The sequence below is a fragment of the Planococcus citri genome, chromosome 3, assembly GCF_950023065.1.
Source record: "Planococcus citri chromosome 3, ihPlaCitr1.1, whole genome shotgun sequence".
Taxonomy (NCBI): Eukaryota; Metazoa; Arthropoda; class Insecta; order Hemiptera; family Pseudococcidae; genus Planococcus; species Planococcus citri.
The window spans coordinates 14,380,672-14,405,303 of NC_088679.1; the positions used below are offsets into that span (position 1 = coordinate 14,380,672).

Consider the following 24,632-nt stretch of genomic DNA (forward strand, 5'->3'; position numbering starts at 1 on the left):
TAGGTAGGCTAATGAATAATTCTCATCTCAAAAAGAATACCTAGGTACTTGCTAAATTTTGAACTCATTTTTTAGGTTCCCATTTATTTATTTATTTATTTATTCAGTAAAATACACTTATGAGGCAAAAAAAGAAGACGAGACAGATGCATGCCCAGGGGAGATTGGATCTTGTCAGGTCTAAATAGATTTAATGCGTCTACTCTATGAACTGAGCGCATCTGATTGGATCAATTTGATTCTAGAAACGTCTGGATCCGGCCGCAGCAGATCTAATCTGATCAAACTGGTCTGATCAGATTTATTCAGTTCGAATTATATGCAATCATGTCTCTGATAATGTTTTGAGCTGATTTAATCGGACAAAACTTTGATCTGAATTCTGATTGAAGAAATATTCAAATTTGATCTGATCTGAATCTAATCAGATCCAATCATTTTCCGTTGGATATTTAATTGCAAGACAAAATAAACTTTCACTACACATTGAAATTATATTCTTATCATGTTTGCATTGCAATAATTTAACATGCAGAATAAATACTTATATTTAATAGACATGAACAAACACATTTTTTTTTTCTTTAACAGGTACCTATACTTAATTTATTTGACAATCTGTATTCTTTATCATAAGATTATAAAATTCTCAAATTTGACCATTTCTATCAGATTTTTGATAGGTACCTGAATCTTAAACGTGCCAGTACTTACATTTACATTTTAAGATACCTACTTGCTCACCAAAATATCTTCAAACATCGACCAAAAATAAAATGCAATATATTTCCCCAAGCATAGATCTGAATTTAAAACTACGAATAATATTCTACACATTAAAAAGTTCAGTCAAACTATTCGTCATCGAGGGAAAAGAACCTCCAGGCTTGAACAATATTCCAAGTGGAACCCGTTTTAACAAAAGAGGAAAAAAATTATACGAAACAAAGAAGAAAAGAAAAGGAAAGAAAATCCTCGCAGCATACGCAACAATCTATCAATTTTTCATCCGAATCAATTTTTCGTCTGGTTATCAAGAATTAAAAAACAAACTGAAAGATGCTGTTTTCTGTGTGCTCTCGGTAATTCTTTAAATTACATTAGTCGATCCGTTCCATTCGATGTGAGCGTCTTCCCATCTGAAACCAAAGGAAAAATATTGAAGGCGTTTGATTAATGGTTCGAAAGAATAACATGATTTCATCGTCTCGAAAGAAGAAAAAAATATAAAACCGTCTAATATCGACACAATCAGCGAAGCAACATGAAAAAAATGAACCCAATTCGAATGTTTTAAGAAGATTGATTCATTTGAATTTCATCTCGGTTTGTATTGTTTTCGGTTGAAGGAATTTATTTTTTCTTTTATGTATTATTTTATATGGGCGTCGCTGTACTTCTTTTTCCAGCTCGTTCTTTTCATTCGACGAGTGTTGGGAAAATTTCATTTTTTTATTCGACGATTTAGGCCTTGAGATGTGTGATTTTTTCCAAGTTATTGGATTTTGATGAGTCTACAATTAGATGATTGGTACCAAATCGAATTTGATCAATTGGATACAAAAGTTTGAAGAAATTACTCATAAGTAGGTACTTTTCTTTCGCAATTTTACTAAAAGTATTATCCGTTTCTTACTTCGTATGAATTAATTTCTCCAAATTCACCATCATGGTCGGAGCATTTTCATCCAATTTCGAAGACCCTAACGAATTACTTCTCGTATCAACAATTAGCTGACATCGGCTTCCACCACACGTGTAATATATTAATTCAAACCTGCTCGAAAAAATTATATTAGGTAAGGTAAAATAACGCACTTTGTAAACATCAAACTACGTTCTTGTGAATATTTTGAAAACTCCTCCCACACACGACATCTTACCTTCTCTCAGCGTGATAATTTCTCAAAAGTTCTTTATTCGTATTAAATATGACGCCAAAATGACCCAAACAGTACACAACCCAAATGGGCAACGAGGGAGTCTTCAGTCTAGACCCAGGAGCTCGTTCGCCCATATCTTCTTCATAAAACAAGAATCCTATTTCGCTTCTGGTCAACACTCCGAAATGAGCCTTGGCCTGTAAAATGCAAAGTTGCCGGTATTACTTATTAGACACTTATTTCTCTCGAGTATACAACGTAGGTACTCTAAGATAGGTAGTAAATTAAACCGAATTCTTACGTAATGGTCTTCATCGCCCACGTAAACCACACCGTTATGGAGGAACGAACTGGCTCTTCCTGTGAGTAATAACATTACAATGCATTGGCTACCTTCTTCGGAACTCATCACCAAATGTTGCTTTTCATCGATGAAGTCGCTTTTTACTCTGATTTTGAAAATGTGCAACGATAAGAATTTAAAGAAATTTATCTGAATATGCGATGAAAAAGAAGTACCTAACTAATGAGCTCACTTTTTGATTCCACGCGTCAACACAGCGCTGTAAAGTAGCAATAGTGAACCTGGTCCTGGTTCGTCTTGAAACTACAAATTGGAAAAAAAATATTTAGTAAATTGAGAAATTTCAATTTTTAGTACCTTATTTTTGCAAAAAAAAAAAAAAAAAAAAAAAAGAACAAAAAACGTGATTATACTTACAAAAAGGACCTAAGTGACGTTAGGGTGCTCATCAACAACTCTCCCTTTCCCCTCACTCATTTAATTTTCAAGCTTGAGTTTTAAGATTTCTTGGGATTTTTTATCATTATGAGTGTCAATGTCATTTTAGATGAATTTCCAAACTGTTTCAATTTGTGTTTTTTATAATTTTCATTTTTTTGAAAATTTTTCTGTGATATCTATTTTGGATTAATTTGATATAATATTTTGTGGTAGGTAGGAAACAAGTCAACAAATTTCCGAAAATTTTCACGATTTTCTCGACTGTTACCTTCCTGCACGTCTGAAATCTGCCAACATTCACCAAAAACACAAATTCTAGATTGATATTTGCAGTTTTGAACCACTATCGATAATTTCTCGCTGTGGTGGTTTTATTCATTTTCTTTTAAATATTCGTGCAAAAAAATATTTGATTTTCTAGCCAACCTTTGTGACTGTAGAACTCTCTATTTTTTGTAATCGAAATTTTATTTTTTAATTGAAGAAAATTTTTATTTAAATTTTTTAAAAAATGTTTTGTGATTTAATTAAAATATACTCACCAATAATGATAGGGTTTTAAAATGAATTTTTTTTTTTTAATAATCACACGATTTTTCCGCCCATAGGATTCCCCGGGGGTTTGGATTTGGTTTGTGAGGTTGGTATTTTTAATTTTGGGTGATGAATTTTTGAATTTTGGAGGGTTCGTCAGGTACCTATACTTACACATAGATATGTATGTAGTACATAGGAAGGTGTAAGTCTGTTTCATAAGAATATTTTTATAGGTACGATTTTTTTTTTAGTATTTATTTTTTTAATATATTTTATAATTAATTTAATATAATTGTAGTTTAAAATGTTTTATTGTCTGAATGCGACTGTAGAATATTTTTTTGAGTCACCTATGTCGCTTTTTATGTATTTCAGAAATTAAAATTGATGAAATTGATTAATGATTTTGATTACCTACTGAATGACTGATGGACTCGTTTATTTGCGAATAAAAATTTACAACTTTGATTGAAGATGACAACTTGCTAAAACCACTGAAATTTTCTAAAATAATGTAAAAATTGCATTGCTTAATGGTTGAAAAAATTTAATGAGTAGGTAGATTTTACTTCGAATTTTAATATAATTTTTTCAAAAAAAATCATTAAATCTCGAAAATTGTAATTGGGCAGCTGCAACTCTTGAGAATCGTTCATTTCAGTCATATTATGCACATCTAAAATACTATTTTGGAACTTGAACCCACTTTCAACATGTACTTATGAGAAAAAATGTATCATCTACTTTCAAAGCTTCATTTTCTCAAAAAAAAAAAAAAAAAAAAAACAAATCTGCAAGTTTGGGAATCTTTAATTTTTTCTGGTACTTACAAAAATGAAATACATATTTAAAAAAAAAATTCAATTAATTTGTTTCAATTTCATCTACATTTTAAATCAATTTTATCGTCTGGTGCAATTTTTAGATCACTTTTCCTAAAATTTTCAATACGATGTGAAAAAAAAAACACAAAAATAATTATAATTTTAAATTGGAAGAGGCTCACAAGGAACCTCTCGAGGAGTCTACGATTTGAACTTTTGGAAATATGGACAACGTCTTCAAACAAAATTTCAGCAGCTCAAATTTATTTTTCGATTTTTTGCAAATTTTTTAAAAACTCAAAATTGTCCCATTTTTGGCAAAAAAAAAATGATAAAAAGTTATATTCTTAAAAATAATATCAACTCGCCCAAACCAAATTTCACCATTTCCGATAATTCTGGAGCCTCTAGCGCAATTTTTGACTTTTCTAGAATTTAAAAATTCCCCAGAAAGTGTGGAAAGTAATTCAGACATTTAAGAATGGAGTTGTGGCTTAAAACATGCTCGAGGTGTCTACAAATTTGAGCTAAATGTGGATACGTTCCTTAAAATGGTCAAAAATACGCCACAATTTGATTTTTATCAGCTTATTTGAGATAATTTTAAAATTTAGGAGGAATCGAAAATTGGGCTAGAGGCTCCAGAAACTAGAGAGGCTCGAAATTGTGAAGTTCGTCGAAAATGGTCAATTTGGAATAGGTACTTGAAAATTCGTCAGAAAAATAAATTTGAGCTGTTGAAATTTCGGTTGGAAAGGTTTTCTCCTCAATTTCGGTCTCGTTCAAATTAGAAGCGGGTACTTTGAGAGGTTCTCTTGTTAGATTCAATTTTGGAGGCGAAACTCCACCACGGGTCCTTGAAATGAAAAAATACTGTAATTTTTTAATTAATATTTGAACATTGAAATATAATAATTTTAAAGTGCACTTTTCTGAATGAGACAAGTACCTACGTATAGTGCCTTCATTTTGGCAACGTATTTTTTTAGTTACAAAAAAAAAAAAAAAAAAAAAAAAAAACAGATCAACACTCTGACGCGTGCAGATTTTCGAAAAAACCCGTAATTTTTCTGCTCTTTCCCTTATCAAACCTATTTTGGAAAAACTGGCCCAGTCTTGAAAGATGGTATTTGAGATTCAGAGTCGATCTAGGCCATTGCAATCAAAATCCAAGACCACTTTTAGGGTTTTACTGATCGATTAAAAATTTGCAAATCGCTCATTTTTGGGTAAATTCGTGTTTTGAAAATTTTCTTCTTCTCAAATAAGTATTTCGCATTAATCAAGCCAAAACATGGAAAGATATCATTGGATCCTGAAACAGGAAGAATATTTCTCTCCAGAAGCGCCTCCAGAATTAAACATTTTTCCAACTTTCAACTCAAAATGATGGTCTCTATAGAATTTGGTCGAAATCCTCCAACTTTTTTGTTTCGCGAGTACTTAATAGGTACCTATGTACTTCGAGTCAGCATATTGAATGAATACCTAGGCACTTCAATGAATAGGTACCTTAGGGTGGTCCTTATTTTTGAAGTTGGGGATTTTTTCCGCTCCCACCCCCTAAAGTGGTGACCTCGGGTGAGAAAATAATTCCCTATTTTTTATTTTTTCCATTTTCGAAAAATTCGAGCTGCGGTGGGCCCCTCAATTTTCAAAAATTTGAAAAAAACCTAATTCAAAGAAAATTTTTTGAAATTTCAAAATCTCGAGTTCCATCATCTCTAGAAGGTCCTTTTTAAGTAAAAAAGCCTCTCATGGCGATTTTAGCCCCCTCCCATGAAAACCAAGCTGACCCCCCAGAATAGCTGAAATTCGTATATTTTGTGAGATGTCCTAAAATTGGTTGTTTTTGGCCTTTCCTCCTTCCAACCCCACAAAGTTGTGTCCTTTGGTTAGAAAATAATTCCCTATTTTTTATTTTTTCCATTTTCAAAAAATTCGGGTTGCGGTGGGCCCCTCAATTTTCAAAAATTTGGAAAAAAACCAATTCAAAGAAAAATTTTTAAAATTTCAAAATTTCGAGTTCCATCGTCTCTAAAAGGTCCCTTATGAGAAAAATAGACTCTCATGACGATTTTAGCCCCCTCCCATGAAAACCAAGCTGACCCCACCAGAAAAGCCAAACTACAAATTTCAGTTATTCTGGTGGGGTCAGCTTGGTTTTCATGGGAGGGGGCTAAAATCGCCATGAGAGGCTTTTTTACTCAAAAAGGACCTTCTAGAGATGATGGAACTCGAGATTTTGAAATTTCAAAAAATTTTCTTTGAATTAGGTTTTTTTCAAATTTTTGAAAATTGAGGGGCCCACCGCAGCTCGAATTTTTCGAAAATGGAAAAAATAAAAAATAGGGAATTATTTTCTCACCCGAGGTCACCACTTTAGGGGGTGGGAGCGGAAAAAATCCCCAACTTCAAAAATAAGGACCACCCTAAGGTACCTATACGTAATAAATTTGAATAATGTTGACAATTACTCACAATATAGATATACCGTTTGAGAAAAATTTGTAACTCTTCTTCTTCCGAAATTTCGAAAATATGCAGCTGAAAAAAAAAACAAAAACAAGTTAAAGAATACGAGCTTGTTTACTCCGACAATGTATACGAAACTTCAAGCTTCGATGAATATCACGTAGGTTTACGATCATCACCTACGTCATGAACTGTCCCACACACAACAATAAAGCCAAACTACTTTATCTACGTATAGTACCATAGACTATAAGTAAATACAATCGCTATAAAACTGGCAATTCCTATAAACGTACCGATTAATTAAATAGGTAAGTAACAGAAAAAAAAACTGAAGCGGAAATTTCACGAATCGAGGGGTAAAAAAAATAAGCTTGATTTATTACCTTTTCGGTGACTGAGTCTTGAAAATAGGCGATGGAATGTGGTACGTAGGCTTTTTCTTGGGGCAGAGCAATCACAGCTTTTTTCTTTTCGCCTATTTTCCATAAAATATCGCTTAATGCTTTCCACAGTGCGTCAGTTTGATCACATTTGTTCGGTTTTAATAGTCTGAAAAAATTGAACAGTGCATCAGTTAATTTATATAGATAGGTATGTACGAAAAAAGTGCTCATTTAGCAGGTTAAAAACAAAAAGGCTTACTCGTCTGCACTTAGTTTCCTCTCATTTTTCCTTTCGAATAGTAAATACTTCAAGATATACGCCTGCAATGCGGATAGTAATCCTCTAGTTCCATTTCTCGGAGCACGTAACCCGTATGCGAGATCTTTCTCAGATTCCCTGAATACTAATCCAGTTCTCAGCCATTCTCCTCGAGGTGGAGTAGCACAACCGCCAAATACTAAGACTCTTAATGCCTGCAACATGAAAAAATATATATATAAATCAGCGTGTAATGTAAGTTTTAATCTCCATCCTCAACTGCACTCACCGTTGCTATCTCAGGGGTGATCGGCTGCCCTCCGCAAATCGGCGGCCTGTGGGGTCTTTGCTGACTGCGAGCGTACATAATTCGATCTGCACAAGAACAAACGCGGCGATAAAGTAAATAAAATAAAATCACGATGCACAGTTAAGCTCGAAATTCGAACTGAGCTAGAGAAAATGCAAGGTCGAACGATTACACGTAGGTATAATTTTCTAGCTGACAGCTAAGGTGAGATTATTAGCGCGAGTAATCGGTGCATGTGCATGTTCGTTGATTTTCTAATCTTCCCCGACGCCTATACCTATCCTCCGACACAGGAATTAAACTAGCGGCCAAATTAAATAATTATGAAAATTAGTTTTGTCAAGTCACGATAACCGAGAACTGCATTATAAAATTACCTATGCGGATGTTTTGATGCCAAATTAATAAATTGTTTGGCAATCTTATGTAAATGCTGGTCGGTATACAGGGTGTCATGTACTTAGTAGAACTTTACAGCTTAACTGGGGCAAATTGCACGAGCGATGCGAATTGGATGAAATAATGGAATTGGGGCTGCTGACTTTTGATTGGTTGAAGTTGTAATACTAGAGTACCTATAGGTTTTTACAATGGAGACAAAAATTAGTAATATTGCGGCAGGATATTGCCAGCTTACCAAATATTGACATACTACAACCTGCTCAACAATAGCAGAGCAGGACAGGTATGGCTAAGACGAGGTCTTTTACGTTTGAAGACGTTATAGAAACTGGTCCGAAGACTTGCGGATCGAACTCCCAAATAAGACAAAAGACAACAGTCGTTTGTCCCTGAAATCACAACACAAACGATACCCTTGTAAGACAAATATCAACCACGGGCTCGGACCATAACGGACGCCAAAGTCAGGGTCAGGGCCGGACCCTAGAGTATAGAAAATTTAGCGGCCCACCAAGATATCCATTTCAGCGTCCGTGATTCCGGGCTCCTCAATTAATCGGCCAATTTTTTTCCCCCCATCTTTTAAAGTGCAGAACACTAATCATAAAAATTCATTCAGAAATTTTTCAAGCTGTCCAGTTTTTACCCCACTGCACTGGCCCAAATACATCGCGGCCCACCGAGATTTTCTCAGTAACTTGGTGGTAGGGTCTGGGCCTTGCCGAAGTTCTGTCTGTAATGGACAGGACTGTAATCCAACATGTGTTGGCTGGTGTGAGAAGAAAGACTTGCCATAGGGCAGTCAACACAGACAATCATCAGGGGCAAGAAATCTAAAGCCAAATGTCACCCTCGAGCAAGAAAGGTGTCAGACTGGCTAGTCTGGCTGGGGCAATTTCCCAGAAATCTGCCCTCTGCCCTTCTGCCAATAAAAACACCTTAAAGAGCAGTTTAATTGGCATTTTATACTTGAACCCCAATTCATGGGCGTAATTTGAAGCGACTTTTCAGGTTGTTACATTTTCTGTGCCACAGAAAAAAAATATGCTACAAGAATTTTTTGTAGCATATTTTTGTCGCATAAGGCTGCTACACTTTTAAATTAAGTGGCATATTTCTGCATGTCAAAAGAAACCAGAAAATGTTTCTTAGCGCGTTTATTCGCGTACTTGCTGAAAAACACGCGTAAATGTGGTATTTTACTCATGTGTTTTACCTTAGTATATAATTATTTATTCTCTTAATATCGTCTGCCCTGATGGTTAGGGTATGAGAGTTCTTGCTCTGACCAGTGTTGCAGAGCGGAACCAAACTGGAACAAACTGGAACACTAAACCCCTAACTTTTGGGAGAATTTTTGCGAAGCGGAATGGAACCTGGAGCAACTTACAAAAAATTTACTGGAGTGAAACCAGAACTGAACCAGATTAAAAATATGGGTTTTTAATGCTCCAACCTCACAATATTTTTTGACCTTTAATGAACGTTTTGTAAGACTGTAGTGGGAACAACACGTGTTTTTGCTGAAATTTTACCTCAATAAACCAGAAAATTATAACAAGACATGGTAAATGACATGAAATAGACCATTTTCAGCTCATAAAAATTCAAATCCTGAACAGTCAAAACACCAAGTAAAACCTTCCAAATTCCATTGGGTGTTTTTGGTGCTTCTTTTACGTGGGATGGACTTTAAATTTCATTAAAACACTCTGAATTCAACCAACTTCAATTTTTGCTCCAGACACAAATATTCTGACATACTTTGAATGCAACCTTCTCTAAAACAAAAAAGAAAAGTCGGAGCTGAACGGAACGCTAAACCTGAACAGAACAATAAATAGTCAATATTTTTAAGTGGAGGGGAATGATACATATAAGAAACAGGAACAGAATTATTTTTTATGCTGGAGCGGAACCCTGAACCTGGAACAAAATTCATTCCACTGCGCAACACTGGCTCTGATGCACTCCAATCTGGAGACCTTAGTTCAATCCTCTGCTGAACCAAACAATTTTTCATGAACAAACAGCAATGGAAGATTTTTACGCTTAGGGGCAGAAAAACCAAATACACGCTGATTAATGGGCAGATATGTATTGGTGTAAAGTGCCAGAATTCCTGCCTCCCATTTTTATGTTTATAAGGGCAGATTTTCACTTAACTGGGTAGTGGCACACATGAAAGTTGTCCAGATAGTCATCCAGGCAGTTGCTTCAGACAATTTGGACAGGTGAGTCTGAACAGTCCTTTTGAAGAACAGTGTGAAAGGTTAGAGACAATACCAAGGACAGTACCACAAATGGTACATAGGTACCATTGAATTTTGAAAATAGGCAGTCTGATGTAGTTGTCAAGGCCAATTATGGATGATAGCTGTCAATTTGAGCCACATCTCTTTGTCAAAGAATTTGAAGATACAGTGGATGAATATGTTGCCTCTGGAAACTTGTACTGTAAGGCTTTTAGGAAACTGGCCAAGCACTCACTCGCAGCTGTATGGAAATTGAGAAATTGTTGTGATTCAAATTACTATTGACCAAGAGATTCTTTCCTACACACAACTTGGAACCAGCAAAGACAAAGGGATGCGCTCACTCTGAGTTACTTTGAAATTGTTGTGGACATGCTACCATATTCCTCAATTGCGCAGGTAACAGTAAGGTACTGTAACCCGGGTATGTCAGACTCCCATTTTGTTCCTCACGAAAAAAAATTGTTGTTTTTCGATTCAAGGTTTTTATGACGGAATTTCTGGCATAGAATGAAAGTAACCATTGAATTAGAGCACATGCTGTGAATTTCACACAATTTCGAAGTATTTTTAACCCAAAAATGAAGTGCTGAAAAATGACTGAAATTCAAAACAATTAAATGTATTTCAATTGATACATGTAGCATACCATTGGAAAGCTCGTTCAATTCTCTTTCAAAAATGTTACTATGAAAAAGTTGTAAAAGTGCACGGTTTTGAAGATATATGCGGTTAAAGTTTGCCGAATTCCCATATACTGCAATGCTAAGTTCGTCAAACCAGGAACAAAATGGCCGTCTGACATACCTGGGTTATAGTTCCCTAGTAACAGTTGCCATGAAATGGCGAAGAATTCTGTGTAGTAAGGTTACCTACATGTCAGAATGGCATAAGTACTATCAACGCCATAAATATGAACAGTTAAACAATCGGATAAGAACAAAATCCAATTTAATCAAGATTCTGGTTCAAGTAATGAGATCTGGCTATTTGGATCCAGGGAATGTTCGGTTCCTTCTGATCATGATCTATTCTTATCTAGGTAATCTGATCCAATGCGAGTTCTCCTATTGAATCTGATCAGGTCTGAACAGATTTAATTTAATCCAACCAAAAATTCATTACTTATCTGATTAGCCCTGATCAGATCTTTAGATGACATTGGAACCAGGAAATGTCATAATCTGATTTAATAAGGTATAGATACTTAGGTAATCTAATTTTATAAGATCAGCCATTAAAATCTTTTAAATTTCATTCGATTTCACTGAAATTTTTTCAATTTTTTTCACCTTTTGCTTGACTTACACAATTTCAGTCCATTATGAAAATATCCACTCATTTACTTCTTAATGGTGTTTTTTTTTTATTTTTTTATTTTCAAGACTTTTTGTGACTACGATTTTAAGTACCTACCTACATACATAGTATGTTGTTTTACGAACTTTTGTTTATTTTCAATTTTTTTTCGAGATTGTTTCATAAATTTTAAATTAAATTTCATATGGTTTAGCTCAACTACTCACTTACATCCCTTTCTCCATCAATTTTATTATACATGCCAAATATTCTATGGTTTTTGTACATGTACACAACCCACTTCATGCAGTTTTTGCAAAATTTAATTTGATCTATATATTAAAATTATGACCGGATTTTTGTAATACTGAGATCTCAGGAACGGCTGAACCGATTTCGATCAACAAAGTCTCAAAAAAAAGCTTTTGACCCGTAGATGTGCAGGTTTTTATCAAAAGTTCAAAAAGTTGCGCCGTAAAGCTCAAAAAAGCTCAATAATTGATTTTAGCCTATACGTAGCGCATTCAACGTATACAGAGAAGTACGTATATTATACCTTGAAAGAGCATCGAAAGAAGTGTAATGTTGAAGAAAAAAGTTTTCAAAAAAGTTGCGCCTTAAAGCTCAAAAAAGCTCAATAATTGAATTTAGCCTATACGTAGCGCAGTTAATGTATACAGAGAAGTACGTATATTATACCTTGAAAGAGCATCGGAAGAAGTCTAATGTCGAAGAAAAAAGTTTACAAAAAAGTTGCGCCTTAAAGCTCAAAAAAGCTCAATAATTGATTTTAGCCTATATTTAGCGTATTTGACGTATGTAGAGAAGTATGTATATTATATCTTGAAAGAGCATCGAAAGAAATCGAATGTTGAAGAAAAATGTTTACAAAAAAAGCTGTGCTGTAAAAAGCTCAAAAAAAGCTCAATTATGACCAGATTCTTTTGACTCTAAGATCTCAGCAACGGCTGAACCGATTTTGCTCTACGATGTCTCAAAAAACAGCTTTTGACCCATAGATGTGCAGGTTTTAATTAAAAGTTCAAAAAGTTGCGCCGTAAAGCTCAAAAAAACTCAATAATTGATTTTAGCCTATACGTAGTGCATTCAATGTATACACAGTAGTACGTATATTATACCTTGAAACAGCATCAAAAGAAGTCAAATGTTTAAGAAAAAAGTTCACAAAAAAGTTGCGCCTCAAGCTCAAAAAAGCTCAATAATTGATGTTAACTCTATACTCAAAGCCTTCAACGTATATAAAGAAGTACGAACTATATTATATACTTTGAAAGAGCATCACAAAAAGACAAATCTTGAAGAAAAAAAGTTTCAAAAAGTTCCAGGTCAAAGCTAAGTGAATGCTTGAAAGTTTTGAATTATGACCTGATTCTTTTGTCTGTGAGATCTTAGCAACTGCTGAACCAATTTTGATAAATGACATATCGAGAAAGGTTTTGAAGTGTAAATGTGCAGGTTTATGTTGAAAGTTCAAACAGTTACACTATAAGCTCAAAAAAGCTCAATAATCGATTATGCCATATTCGGTGGGTACATAAAGTACCTACATTGTACCTCAAAAAGTCTCCGCGGAAAAAAACTTATGACAAAAAAAAACTTTCAAAATTTGAAAGTTGTCGTCATGCAGTATTTGATCTTATTTGATGTGTAAAAAAATTATACAGATTGTACCTTGAAAAAGCACAGTGAAAAAACCATTCTAGACTGTAAAAAGCTTTTAAAAATTGTTGGCAAAAGTTCAGCGAAAGTTTAAAAGTTCATTATGAGTTGGTTTTTTGTCACAGCAAGATCTCTGCAACAGCTGAACCGATTTTGATAAACAGCCGCTTGATAGAAAGGTTTTGAATAGTACATAGATATGCAGGTTTATGTTGAAAGTTCAACAATTTTCTCCATGAGCTAAAAAAAGTTTGAAAACCATTTTCTAAATTTTGAAATGTGAAACGAAGTTACGACAAAAAGTTGATTTTATAATAAAAAAAACATTCAGGGTGCATCGTCAACATTACCTCATGTCATGAACTTTAAAGCTTTCGCTGAACTTTTACCATAAACATGAAGTTTTTTTCTGTTAAAAATTGTTTTTCAACTTAGATCTTTCAGGGTACAACATAAGTATTTTTGTCTGCCCATCAAATGTTTTTTCAGCTTACTACAAAATTTTTTGTACTTTCAACATAAGCTTGCACATCTACACTTCAAAGCCTTTTTACTGAGAGGTTGTTATTTTAGGTCAAATACCACATGTCAAGAAGTTTTGAGCTTTCGCTTAGCTTTTTTTCAGAAATTTTCAAAAGTTGATGGTAAAAGTTAAGCGAAACCTCAAAATTTTTTGACATGAGATATTTGACCAGATCAAGTCATATACGTATATGCAAGGTTGAATGTATTCACCAATTTATGCAGAGGGTGCAGCAGATTGAGTCATTTGAGTCGAGACTTTGATAATCTTAGCAAACAGAAAAAGAACTACTGAAATTTTTGGTAATTTCTGATAAAAAATGATTTTTTTAAAACTAAAAAACAAGACATTTTTGTAAATTAAAAAGAAACAAGATTGTTGATTTGGTAAAAAAAAAAAGAAATTCTCAATTTTAGCAAAAAGTAGCAAGTTTGGTAGTTATCTACAAAAAAAATATGACGTTTACATTTTTTGCAATTATTTTTGTTGCTTTTATTAGGTAAAACTATAGGGTAAAAAACAAGTTTTTTTTTGATATTTTTGGTAAGAGTTTGCAATGTTGCCAAAAAGTTATCATTTTTTTAGACTTTTTAAGAAATGAAACCAGGACTTTTCGCCAATTGTTGGAAAGAGTGATAATACTTTTTCGCAACTTTTATTGAAAAACTGGACATTATTTTGATTTTTAATGAGAGTGATTGAGTGTTTTTAGAATACATTTGGGGAGAAAGCGACGCTTTGGGGTAAATTTTCGACTTTTGGTGATGACAGTTGAAATAAGTACATATTGGAATTTTTTGCGATAAAACAATAGGTATTTTTTTTCTGTTAATTTTTAAAAAAGCCTCATCAAGAATTACAATGTTAGCCATGAGCAGAACTTTTTGAGAATAAGATATAAACAAAGAAAGACCCTTTCAAAACTTTTCAATAATTATGTATTGCGAAAAAAGTAGAACTTTTTAGTACCTAATTTTCAATTAACAGTTTCTGGCAAAACATAGGTAGATTTTTGAACAATTTTTTGGAAAAAAGGTAGGCCGCAGATTTTTTACAAATTTCATTAAAAGCAAAATTTTTTATCAATTTTTGCCAAAAAGTAAAATTTTGATATGTACTTAAGGGGATATTCTCAATACATGGTAGTATATCTGTCCGCCTGCCAAACTTCAAACACATAATTCAGAGCCATTTGTGCATGGAATAGCTTCAAATTGCGTATAATACGTTTTTCAAAACATTTTGAACAATCCTGTGCATGCATTTGTCAATACGTTGAGTAGTTTTCGAAAAAATTCGATTTGATGAAATGTTGAACTTTTTGAGAAAAAATCCAACGTTTCTTAAAACTGTATTTATTGAAAAACTATTCAACGTATTGACAAATGCATGCACAAGATTGTTCAAAATGTCTTGAAAAACATGGAAGTATTTCAAATTTGAGCCCATTCCATGCATCCGTGGCTCTAAATTATAACATTAAAGTTTGTCCCATAAGACCAATGTAAAATAAGGCATTTTGGTTATACTACTACTATGTATTGAGAATATCCCCTTAATAGGAAAAAAACAAGGTTTCTTGACAATAATTGTCAAAAAAATTATTCCTTTTTGCAATTCTTTTTGAAAAAGCGAAGCTCATTTTTTTGAATTTTCCAATAACTACTAACTGTAAAAAAATCATGATTATTCTACATATTAGCTACTGAATTTTTAAAATGTACATTTAGGTTTTGAAGAATCGCGCAGTATGCGCGATTAACGGATTGGCTAGTACTTATTAAAATTCAGCCTATGACATTTTACCGATTTTCAAGCAGTTAGAAAATTTTTACTGAATTGTAAGTTTATTTAAAAGAGAGTTCTGACTGAGTTCAGCTTGAATGAAAAGTTCTATTGTATCTTTCTCACTTTATCTACCTACTGATTTACAAAAATTGTCATTGTATGTAGCATGGGTGGGCCTAAATTTGCATCATTTCCTGGTGTGGGAGACAGTTTTTTAGGCTAGGTATAGTTAGCCAACGAGTACAATAGCTTTTAGTTCGCTAATCAAAATTCAAAACAATTTTTGAAGTGAAGAAGAAGGAATATCAGTAGGTAGGTAATCACAAATTTGGGAGAAAATACCAAAAAACTGAAAATGACTCGTAACGCTTCGTTTGTTAGATTTCCAAAATTAAAAAATTCAAAATAGCCCAGTCTAAAAAAAAAAATAGAATTTGGTACGTTCGATGATGAACTTGAAAATCGCGAAAGGTGAGAAAAAAGCTTACCGGTACCTACCTTTCATTATTGGAGTTTTATTAAATCTGAACAGAGGATTTGATAACGATGACATCATCACGTATCCTTCTACGCAATTTGATGAAATTCGCTCCTCGATAAAGAAAATATCACCAACTTGAAGAATATAATGAAACTTTTTTTACTCTCACATGATTAAGTAATTTCAAATTATTGATAAAAATACAGCCATGGAGTTATTGCAAGTTGGTCACACAATAAACCATCCATATCCAAACTCAACACGCGAACTTGACATTGCACCATGTACACGTCACTGCAGTAGTACATTTCACTAGTATTTTCACAACATAGTGCAATGTACTGGATAAAAATAATTTTTAAATTTTAAAGTAAAAACTTTCTAGTCGACGACGTTTTTCACGAAATAAGTATTACGAGTACATAGACAGGTACGATACGCATTAAAAAGGAACGCGATATGTGTTGACTAAAGCTTAGTACATACCTACAAATGCAACTGCAAACTGTGGTTTCCCCCTTTTTTTTTTTTTTGTAATAATAGATTTTTGATTTTGATAAATGAATCGGCAGCGATATATACATTTTTTTTGTATCGACGAACAATTGGATACCTCGACATTTGAAGCATTTATCATTGACATTTGTAATGTACGTGAGGTGTGTGTGTTGGTTTTGACCTTTTATTTTATTCTTTTTGAGAATTTTTTTACGAGTTTATTATTTGTTCTACGAGAAGACAGGAGGTTTGACTTTGGTATGGATATACCTACCTACTGCTCTCATTGTTGATGAATTGGGAAGTCGACGTAGAGGATTCGATGACATGATTATTATTGCGTACTTTATATTATTCTAGCGATGTGTGTAATTTGAACAACTCGCTTTGTAGAAGTACCTATTGTATAGGTACCTAAATCTATGATTTAAATTTATTGGTATCTGCCTATGAATCTGCATCTTTAAATTTTTAAAGAAAATCGAAGGAATCCTCAATTTCCAAAATGAATGACGACTTACATAAATTCAATTCATTTTTTAATCGTCATAAGTTAATTTTTCAGTTCAACTTCTCACTTGAAAATTTTTGGAAGCCGAGCTCTTGCTTTTGTAACGATTAAACGCAGAAATATGAATATGCAAAAAGATTTGAAAGGAGTTTGATCAAACTCCTTGAAAGAAGACTGTGATTCAATTCAATGGTCCTTTCAATTCAATTTTTGAAAAGAATCAAACAATGAGCCCACTCACAGTTAGTGTTGAAAAACAATTAATTAACCCTGCTGCTCTTATCAGCAGATTTGTAATTTTATCTCTTACTTAATTTCAAAAACATGTCATTTTATTCGGAAAAATTCGATTTTTTTCTCATGTCAGTCGAAAAATTTTCAATCCATCCTCCCTCCCCCGGCCAAAAAATGTCCACTTTCATCCCTTGGGGGGGGGGCGTAAGCTTATGACACTCGCAGATTTTTGAGTCATTTCGAAAAGTTGTTTGATAAAAAAAAAAAAAGGTGGAGCAATCGTTTCCAGATGATCAATTTATGTTGGTGTTTTAATTAATAAGATTATTACACTTGTATAAGGGGGGTAGATTTTTCCAGGGGAGGGTTGTTTTTTATGTTGGAAGAGTTTCTTTGAAGTTTGTTGTGACCAAAAGTTCTGCCAGTTGGTAAATGTGTTGTGAGTGATTAGAGATTTAATATCATCAGGAGTGAGAGAGGCAAGAGGGGAGGGACAGCGGCTGTTTTTGCTAATCTATCAACAGTTTTGTTTCCAGTGATACCTATATGTGGCTGGGAACATACATGAAGCTAATAGAGTAATAATTATAATTTTGAAGGTTAAAAAGGGACTTATGGATGTCTTGGACTATGGAATGATCAGAAAAAATGTTTTGAATGGATAGCAGTGAACTTAGAGAGTCGCTTTGGAGTAAAATTTTTTTATTTTCTGATTGAATGGAAATTATATCTATTTAGCAATGTTTTATGGCAGTGAGTTCTGCAGTAAAAATTGAGGTACAGTTGTGAGTTTTGAAATTGAGAATTTTGTCATTAATTGAGTAAGCATATAACCAGTATGAATGTTGGAAATTTTTGAACCATCTATGAAGCATAAGTTATATTCTGTATAGTTTAATAACAGTTCTAAGTAATGATAATGTCTCTTGATTATTAATGGGGAGTGATCATGTTTTGGGTAGTTTCTTAAATAAAGTTCCATCTGAATGGGTTTGAGAGAACAAGGGGGATAAGATATTGGTTTATGGATAAGGTTTTCTCGGTCAATTTGTAGGTTGTTCATTTTTTTGATAAATTCTGGAATTGGACCTGAAGTATGGAGGAAATGCTGAGAGTTGTAGACATTGAATGATTTTTGAAGAGGATGAGATGGACTTATTTGCAATAGTTGTTTTGTTAGTTATGAATTTGTTTGTCATGAGAATTTCCCTAAAATCAGGAGGAAGCTCTGCAGCTTCACAATAGATGCTATTAATTGGTGAAGAATAGAGAGCACCTAGATATGCAAATGCGCAAGGAGGAATTTTGAACAGTTTTGAGAATGTTAGTAGTCCTAGTCTTATTTGAGAAGTTTGTAAAGCATGGGCTTCCATATTCAATTTTACTATGTATCAGAGCTTTGTATAAGTAAGTAAGTGGAGTAATAGTTGGCAAAGTTCACCCTGTTCACTCATTCATGAATGTGGACTGAACGCGAATGTGTTTGATTTCAGCGAGTGTGAGCGACGTGAGCGTGAATGTGTTCGATTCACGTGAACAATATAATGAACGTACTGATTTTATCATGCATTTTCAACTCATTTTCATCAGAATGGAACCTGAAATTTGAATTTTTTTTCCATTTTCATTGCTTGCTCACCATTTAAATTGACTGCTGTTCAATTTTAAATGAAATCAAGTTCACAAATGTGAACGTGAATGTGAACAGCTCCTCATGAACGGAAGCATGAACGTGAACGCGTTCACATTTTCCACGAAATTTGCCAACGAAGGTTCTACATTAAATCTTTAACAATTTTTAGTACATTTAGACGTTTTGTTAAGTTCAGGTTTTATGTTTAGAAAATGAGTAACTATTGCAAGTAAGTTTTTTTTATCAAAGGTAAGTACGAGGAATTTGGTAGTTGGTTTAAAAACTAAAGAGTGTCCTTTGAATTCAAGAATAGGTTCTGGGTAAGTTTTATTTCTTTTAGTAAAAAGCATACAGTGAGTTTTAGATTCAGAAAATGTTAGTCCATTTGATTCAGTCCATTTTTCAATACAAAATTAAGAGTTTTTTGGATCATTTTTGAGGCTAGTTTGATGTTATTTAAGTGTATTGAATGAAATGTTTATTGTTTATATAATCTGCAAAAATTCTTAAGGAAAGAGGTTGGGGAATAATATTACAGATATCAACAATTAAGAGTACCTACCTACATACATAGTCCGGCATATGACAATAGGAGTAATTGCACCCCCCCCCCCCCCCCGCCGATCCTCCGGGATAACTTTTTTCTTAAAGGGGACATCCTAGGGAACATTATAAAGCAAACTTGCCAGATAAAAAGTTGGCCTTACTTACAAAATGGCGGCCATTTTGATTGACAGGTCAGCCGAAATCGCAGATTTTGCGTTTTAACATAGGACTTGCACGAACCTTTTCAAACTTTACAAAGGTAGATCGAAAGATCATGCAAAAATTTATCATCTGTCAAAATTTCAAGTGCTAAAGTGCGTTTTTCGATTTTTGATGAATTTTTGAAAATCGAATTTAGGCCAAAAATGAGGGAAAAAATCAAAATTTTACCAAATTGACCAAGAAAGCTGAAATTTGGGATACACCCTATTTTCGACATGCCAAATCGATTGGAAACGGTTTCAACCCGTTTTGAGCAGTTCTGGAGCCTCCAGCAGATTTTTGAAACTCGAAATTCCCACAAAATTCCATCAAATTGCAGTTGTAAAGCTGAAATTTATTCTAAAAACTAATTTCAATACGCTACGAAGTACTGCAGGTAAATTTCAAGTCGTTTTGGATCCTCCAGCGACTTTTTGAAAATTCTTGAAGCCTCCAGCAGATTTTTGAAACATTAAATTTTCACAAAATTTCGTCAAATGGAGATGGAAAGCTGAAATTTACTCAACACTCCAATTTTAACACCCTCTGAAAACGACTTCTGCTGGATTTCAAGTCATTTTAGAGCCTCCAACGACTTTTTTGAAAATTACTGGAGCCTCCTGTAGATTTCTGAGACTTGAAATTTTCACAAAATTTCATCAAATGGAGATAGAATGCTGAAATTTACTTTACACTCCAATTTTCACCCTCTGAAGACGACTTCAGGTGGGTTCAAGTCATTTTAGGGCCTCCAGCGACTTTTTGAAAAATTACTGGAGCCTCCAGCAAATTTTTGAAACTTGAAATTTCTCCAACATTAATTTATCATGGAGTTTGGCAAGCTGGAATTTACTTCGCAGACTACATGGTGGTTTCAAATGGTTTTGAAGCTTCCAGCTACTTTTAGGAATATTTCAATTTTCCAAAAAAATGTCATACAACCTTTCAAAAAGTTGCTGGAGGCTCCAAAACGACTTGAAATTCACCAGCAGTCAACTTCATAGCGTATTGAAATTAGTTTGCAGAATGAATTTCGACTCTCCACCTTAGTTTGATGAAATTTTGAGGAAATTTCAAGTCTCAAAAATCTACTGGAGGCTCCAGTAATTTTTTTTTAAAAAGTCGTTGGAGGCTCTAAAATGACTTGAAATCCAGCAGAAGTCGTTTTCAGAGGGTGTTAAAATTGGAGTGTAGAGTAAATTTCAGCTTTCCATCTCCATTTGACGATTTTGTGAAAATTTAATGTTTCAAAAATCTGCTGGAGGCTTCAAGAATTTTCAAAAAGTCGCTGGAGGATCCAAAACGACTTGAAATTTACCTGCAGTACTTCGTAGCGTATTGAAATTAGTTTTTAGAATAAATTTTAGCTTTACAACTCCAATTTGATGGAATTTTGTGGGAATTTCGAGTTTCAAAAATCTGCTGGAGGCTCCAGAACTGCTCAAAACGGGTTGAAACCGTTTCCAATCGATTTGGCATGTCGAAAATAGGGTATATCCCAAATTTCCGCTTTCTTGGTCAATTTGGTAAAATTTTGATTTTTCCCTCATTTTTGGCCTAAATTCGATTTTCAAAAATTCACCAAAAATCGAAAAACGCACTTTAGCACTTGAAATTTTGACAGGTGATAAATTTTTGCATGATCTTTCGATCTACCTTTGTAAAGTTTGAAAAAGTTCGTGCAAGTCCTATGTTAAAACGCAAAATCTGCGATTTCGGCTGACCTGTCAATCAAAATGGCCGCCATTTTGTAAGTAAGGCCAACTTTTTTTCTGGCAAGTTTGCTTTATAATGTTCCTTAGGATGTCCCCTTTAAGAAAAAAGTTGTCCCGGAGGATCGGCGGGGGGGGGGGTGCAATTACTCCTATTGTCATATGCGGGAATAACAGGGCTGTAGAGAGCCAGCGAGGGCCTGGGGCAAACAAAAATTGAGGGCCCCATAGAAAATAAATTTTCACTCACTCCCCCTCTCCAGTAGTAGTTTTTAAAAAAAGGCATTTATATGTATAAAATAATGACAAGTGATGTGATATTGATTTTAAAGAATGTTTGAAAGTATAAAAATACGATGATAAGGCGAAAATATTGCCCAAGCGGAGCGAGGGTGAAAATTTTTTGCGGAATTACATTTGAAAAACAGTGGTTTTTAACAATTTTAGACACAATTTACAAATTTTAAAGTGGTCAGTTCATCACTGAACATTTGAAATTACCAATGCCAACTTCTTAAGGTTTCTCAAAAAATGAGGGCCTTCTGGAAAACGAGGGCCCGGGGCAATTTGCCCAATTTGCCCCCCTCTCTTCGGTCTTGAGTACAAATAGGATGGTGCTAAGTACATACAGAGCCTTGAGGGACTCCATTTTCAATATCAAAAAGTTCTGAGTACCTACCTATGTATTTTCAATGCTGACTCTAAAGGTGCGATTTGATAAAAAGTTTTGAAAGAAGTATGCTAAATGCCCTCGAATTCCAATAGAATGTATTTTTTGAAGTATTTTGTACATCCATGCTTTGTCAAAAGCTTTTTAAAAATCAAAAAAAGAAGACTGAAAGTACAATTTTGTATTTTTGAAAGGCAGATCACATCTCTCAACTTCGCTGAATACATTGTCAGAAAAAGTAAAAGTTGTGCTTTCATCGTAAAGTTCAATTTCGAGCTTTTAAAATTTTAATTGCTTATTTCAAATCCTCCATATATTCTTTTAGAAGTTTAACCAGTCTATTTATACTTCACCTACATAGGTATTAAGTACTCGAAATACTTACGTCATTCAAACAATACGTATTTACGGCAAACCGAGTAGGCAACTTATCTTGCATCATTTTTCTATAACGGATTTTTCCATGTACGTCGCGTCGGGTTGAAATTGGTTTTCTCGAGTTTTTTTTTTTTTAGGAAGTTCAATTGAATAAACATTTAATTTTAGTAATTCAGAGAAACAGTACCAAGCTCGAATTTTAAAATCTGTAAATTTTTTTCACAGCATTGGACATGAAAATTTCTCAAATTTTCCCACCCAATTTGGAATTATATTTCTCTATTTCGACTTTCAGAATATCGATAAAAATTCGAAAGATAAAATGCAGTCTTAAAACGTTTAAGATCCAGTTTTTCATTTGTTCAAGCCCTGTAGCATTTCAATGCCAGATTAAATTACCCACTCGTTAGCAGGAAAACCAATTAAATGATTTCCTTCACTTCCCATCTCGATACTATACGAACACGTATTTCGTCAACTTCACACAGGTGAGTTTCATTCTCATCCTCATTATAAAATCATGAAACCTACCATTCGATGACACTCAACTCTCACTCGGTACTAAATATTTACATCGTTCATCGTTCGTTTCGCTATCCTAAAAAGTCTATCATTCACGTCACGCCCAAGTTGAAAAATTAAATCAAACAAGAACCCCCCTCCCCACATGTGTAGTAAACATTCGACGATTAATGCGGTCTACGACGAAATTGTCTATTTAGCAAAGCTCGTCGTTCGCTTCACGTACCCAAGCATAGAGAGAAAGTTATAGCAAAAGATGAAAATATGTCTGGTTGTGTAAATTCGATAATTAATTTCGACGCACGAAAAACATATCATACCGGCGAAGTCTTTTCAACAAAACCTTGAACTTTACCATTCGACGAGAAGTTTACAAAGTTGCAAATTTTTTCTCCTCATCGCGTCGTCGTCGTAGCATTTTTTTGATTAATTAGACGGCCATAGGTAGGAATAATTTTCTAATTTAGTTAGCTATCTCTTACCTTTAATCATATAAGATGTTTTTACATTCTGTACGACGCATTTGGCCACATCCTCGAATTTCCTCAGCTTTCCATCGTCGTCCGTTTTCGACGTAGTATGCGTAGCTGGCTGTGGGTGTCTTATCATGCCCATAATATCTGTACCTACGCAGTAATATGCAGAAGCATTTTAGCAGATTATCTAAATGAATTTTTCATCCGTTTGGGGATCTTGTACATATATGTACATAGAGCAAAGCTTTGATTATTATCGTCATTACACATCTACCTACCTGTCGAGGAAGCAAGTTTACCATACGGGATCATTATTATATGTACTTATAGTAGCTTACAATCGCAACTACATACCTCTCTCTCTATAGACAAGACGTACACATATCCGCACAAATGACCAACGTATACTTACCAGGATTAAATTTGAAATAATCATCGCAATTCTGCAGGCAACGTAGTAACTAAAATCGTGTGCATACTTTCAATTATCACGAATACGTTCAGTCAGGATTGCCGATAGTAAAAAGGATTTAACGGTGCGAAATGTGCAACTATACGTGTTATTAAGTATAACTTTACCATATCGATGTTTTCTTCTTTTTATTCGGGAGGGTTCGCAGGTATCTATGTGTGAATTTTACACGAGTATTACGTAGACAGGGGTGGTAGTCTATACCGGTGTTGGTGCCGGTGTTATATGGCGTGTGAAATGTTGATTAATCAATGGTAAATAACGCGTTTCATTATTATTGGTTACGCAGTGGTTCAAAATACTGCACGAGCACGAGTCAGCTCAGCTATCTGCAGTTGAAACTCGAGTAATTACAATTCGGTTGCGAAGTTTACGTACCAAGCAACGGTCCAAAGATACCTGCTAATTCGTGCATTGTATATTTCGCATCGATTTTATATCAAACAAACCCAAGTATATCTAGTTTCATTTTTCAAATTATAAATTTAACGCGTGAAATTATGGTATAATGGGAGACTACAAGGTTGGAAGAAGGGTTAGGAGAGGGAGGTGTATGAGGTAGCTAATTATGTATAGTGCAGCGATGTATGTAGGTGCAGGGACCTGTACGAGGGTATAGCTGACTAGCTGTGCTCACTTACTAATGGCATTTTAAACGATTGCAAAATTTCAACGAATAAATAGCGAAGATTGTTTAATGAATAAGTTAGCTTACATTGTAATGGCCTTCCTTATGGATCATAAAAAGTTCAAGGAAATTTTCATCGTCAGACTAAAATAATTGAATTTCTGCCACGTTCGTCGTTTTATTAAACGCATTTGGAAGATTAAAAAAAAAGAGAGTGAATTCGATCAGAGCATCGTCGATATTGAAAACGAAAAAATTTCAAATTATATGAAGCTGCAGACTGCGGAGTAAAATATGATTATAC

General features: G+C 34.1%; 1 protein-coding gene across 4 annotated transcripts; it reads right to left on the minus strand.

Moving 5' to 3' along the window:
* Nucleotides 1-480: 480 nt before the first annotated feature.
* On the minus strand, nt 481-24,026 carry LOC135841630 (inactive ubiquitin carboxyl-terminal hydrolase MINDY-4B-like). 4 transcript variants are annotated; one of them, XM_065358677.1, is made up of 11 exons: nt 23,808-24,026; nt 23,235-23,378; nt 7,399-7,484; nt 7,110-7,324; nt 6,851-7,016; nt 6,471-6,536; nt 2,420-2,490; nt 2,185-2,332; nt 1,884-2,080; nt 1,637-1,777; nt 481-1,139 (listed from the first exon to the last, which is right to left on the minus strand). In XM_065358677.1, exons 2-11 carry the CDS (start codon nt 23,365-23,367, stop codon nt 1,091-1,093), a joined length of 1,272 nt encoding a protein of 423 aa, XP_065214749.1. In that variant the 5' UTR covers nt 23,368-23,378; nt 23,808-24,026; the 3' UTR covers nt 481-1,090. The 4 variants fall into 4 exon arrangements, with proteins under 4 accessions (XP_065214749.1, XP_065214748.1, XP_065214747.1 ...); XM_065358676.1 differs by lacking the exon at nt 23,808-24,026 and adding an exon at nt 23,641-23,779; XM_065358675.1 differs by lacking the exon at nt 23,808-24,026 and adding an exon at nt 23,507-23,574.
* Nucleotides 24,027-24,632: the final 606 nt, after the last annotated feature.

Excerpts from the sequence above, each read along its gene's own strand:
- LOC135841630 (XM_065358675.1), bottom strand. The coding sequence starts at position 23,540 with ATGATCCCGTATGGTAAACTTGCTTCCTCGACAG. Across the intron at positions 6,537-6,850 it reads AAGACTCAGTCACCGAAAAG|CTGCATATTTTCGAAATTTC; the intron begins GTAATAAATCAA and ends TTTTTTTTTCAG. Across the intron at positions 2,081-2,184 it reads TGGGCGATGAAGACCATTAC|GCCAAGGCTCATTTCGGAGT; the intron begins GTAAGAATTCGG and ends TGCATTTTACAG.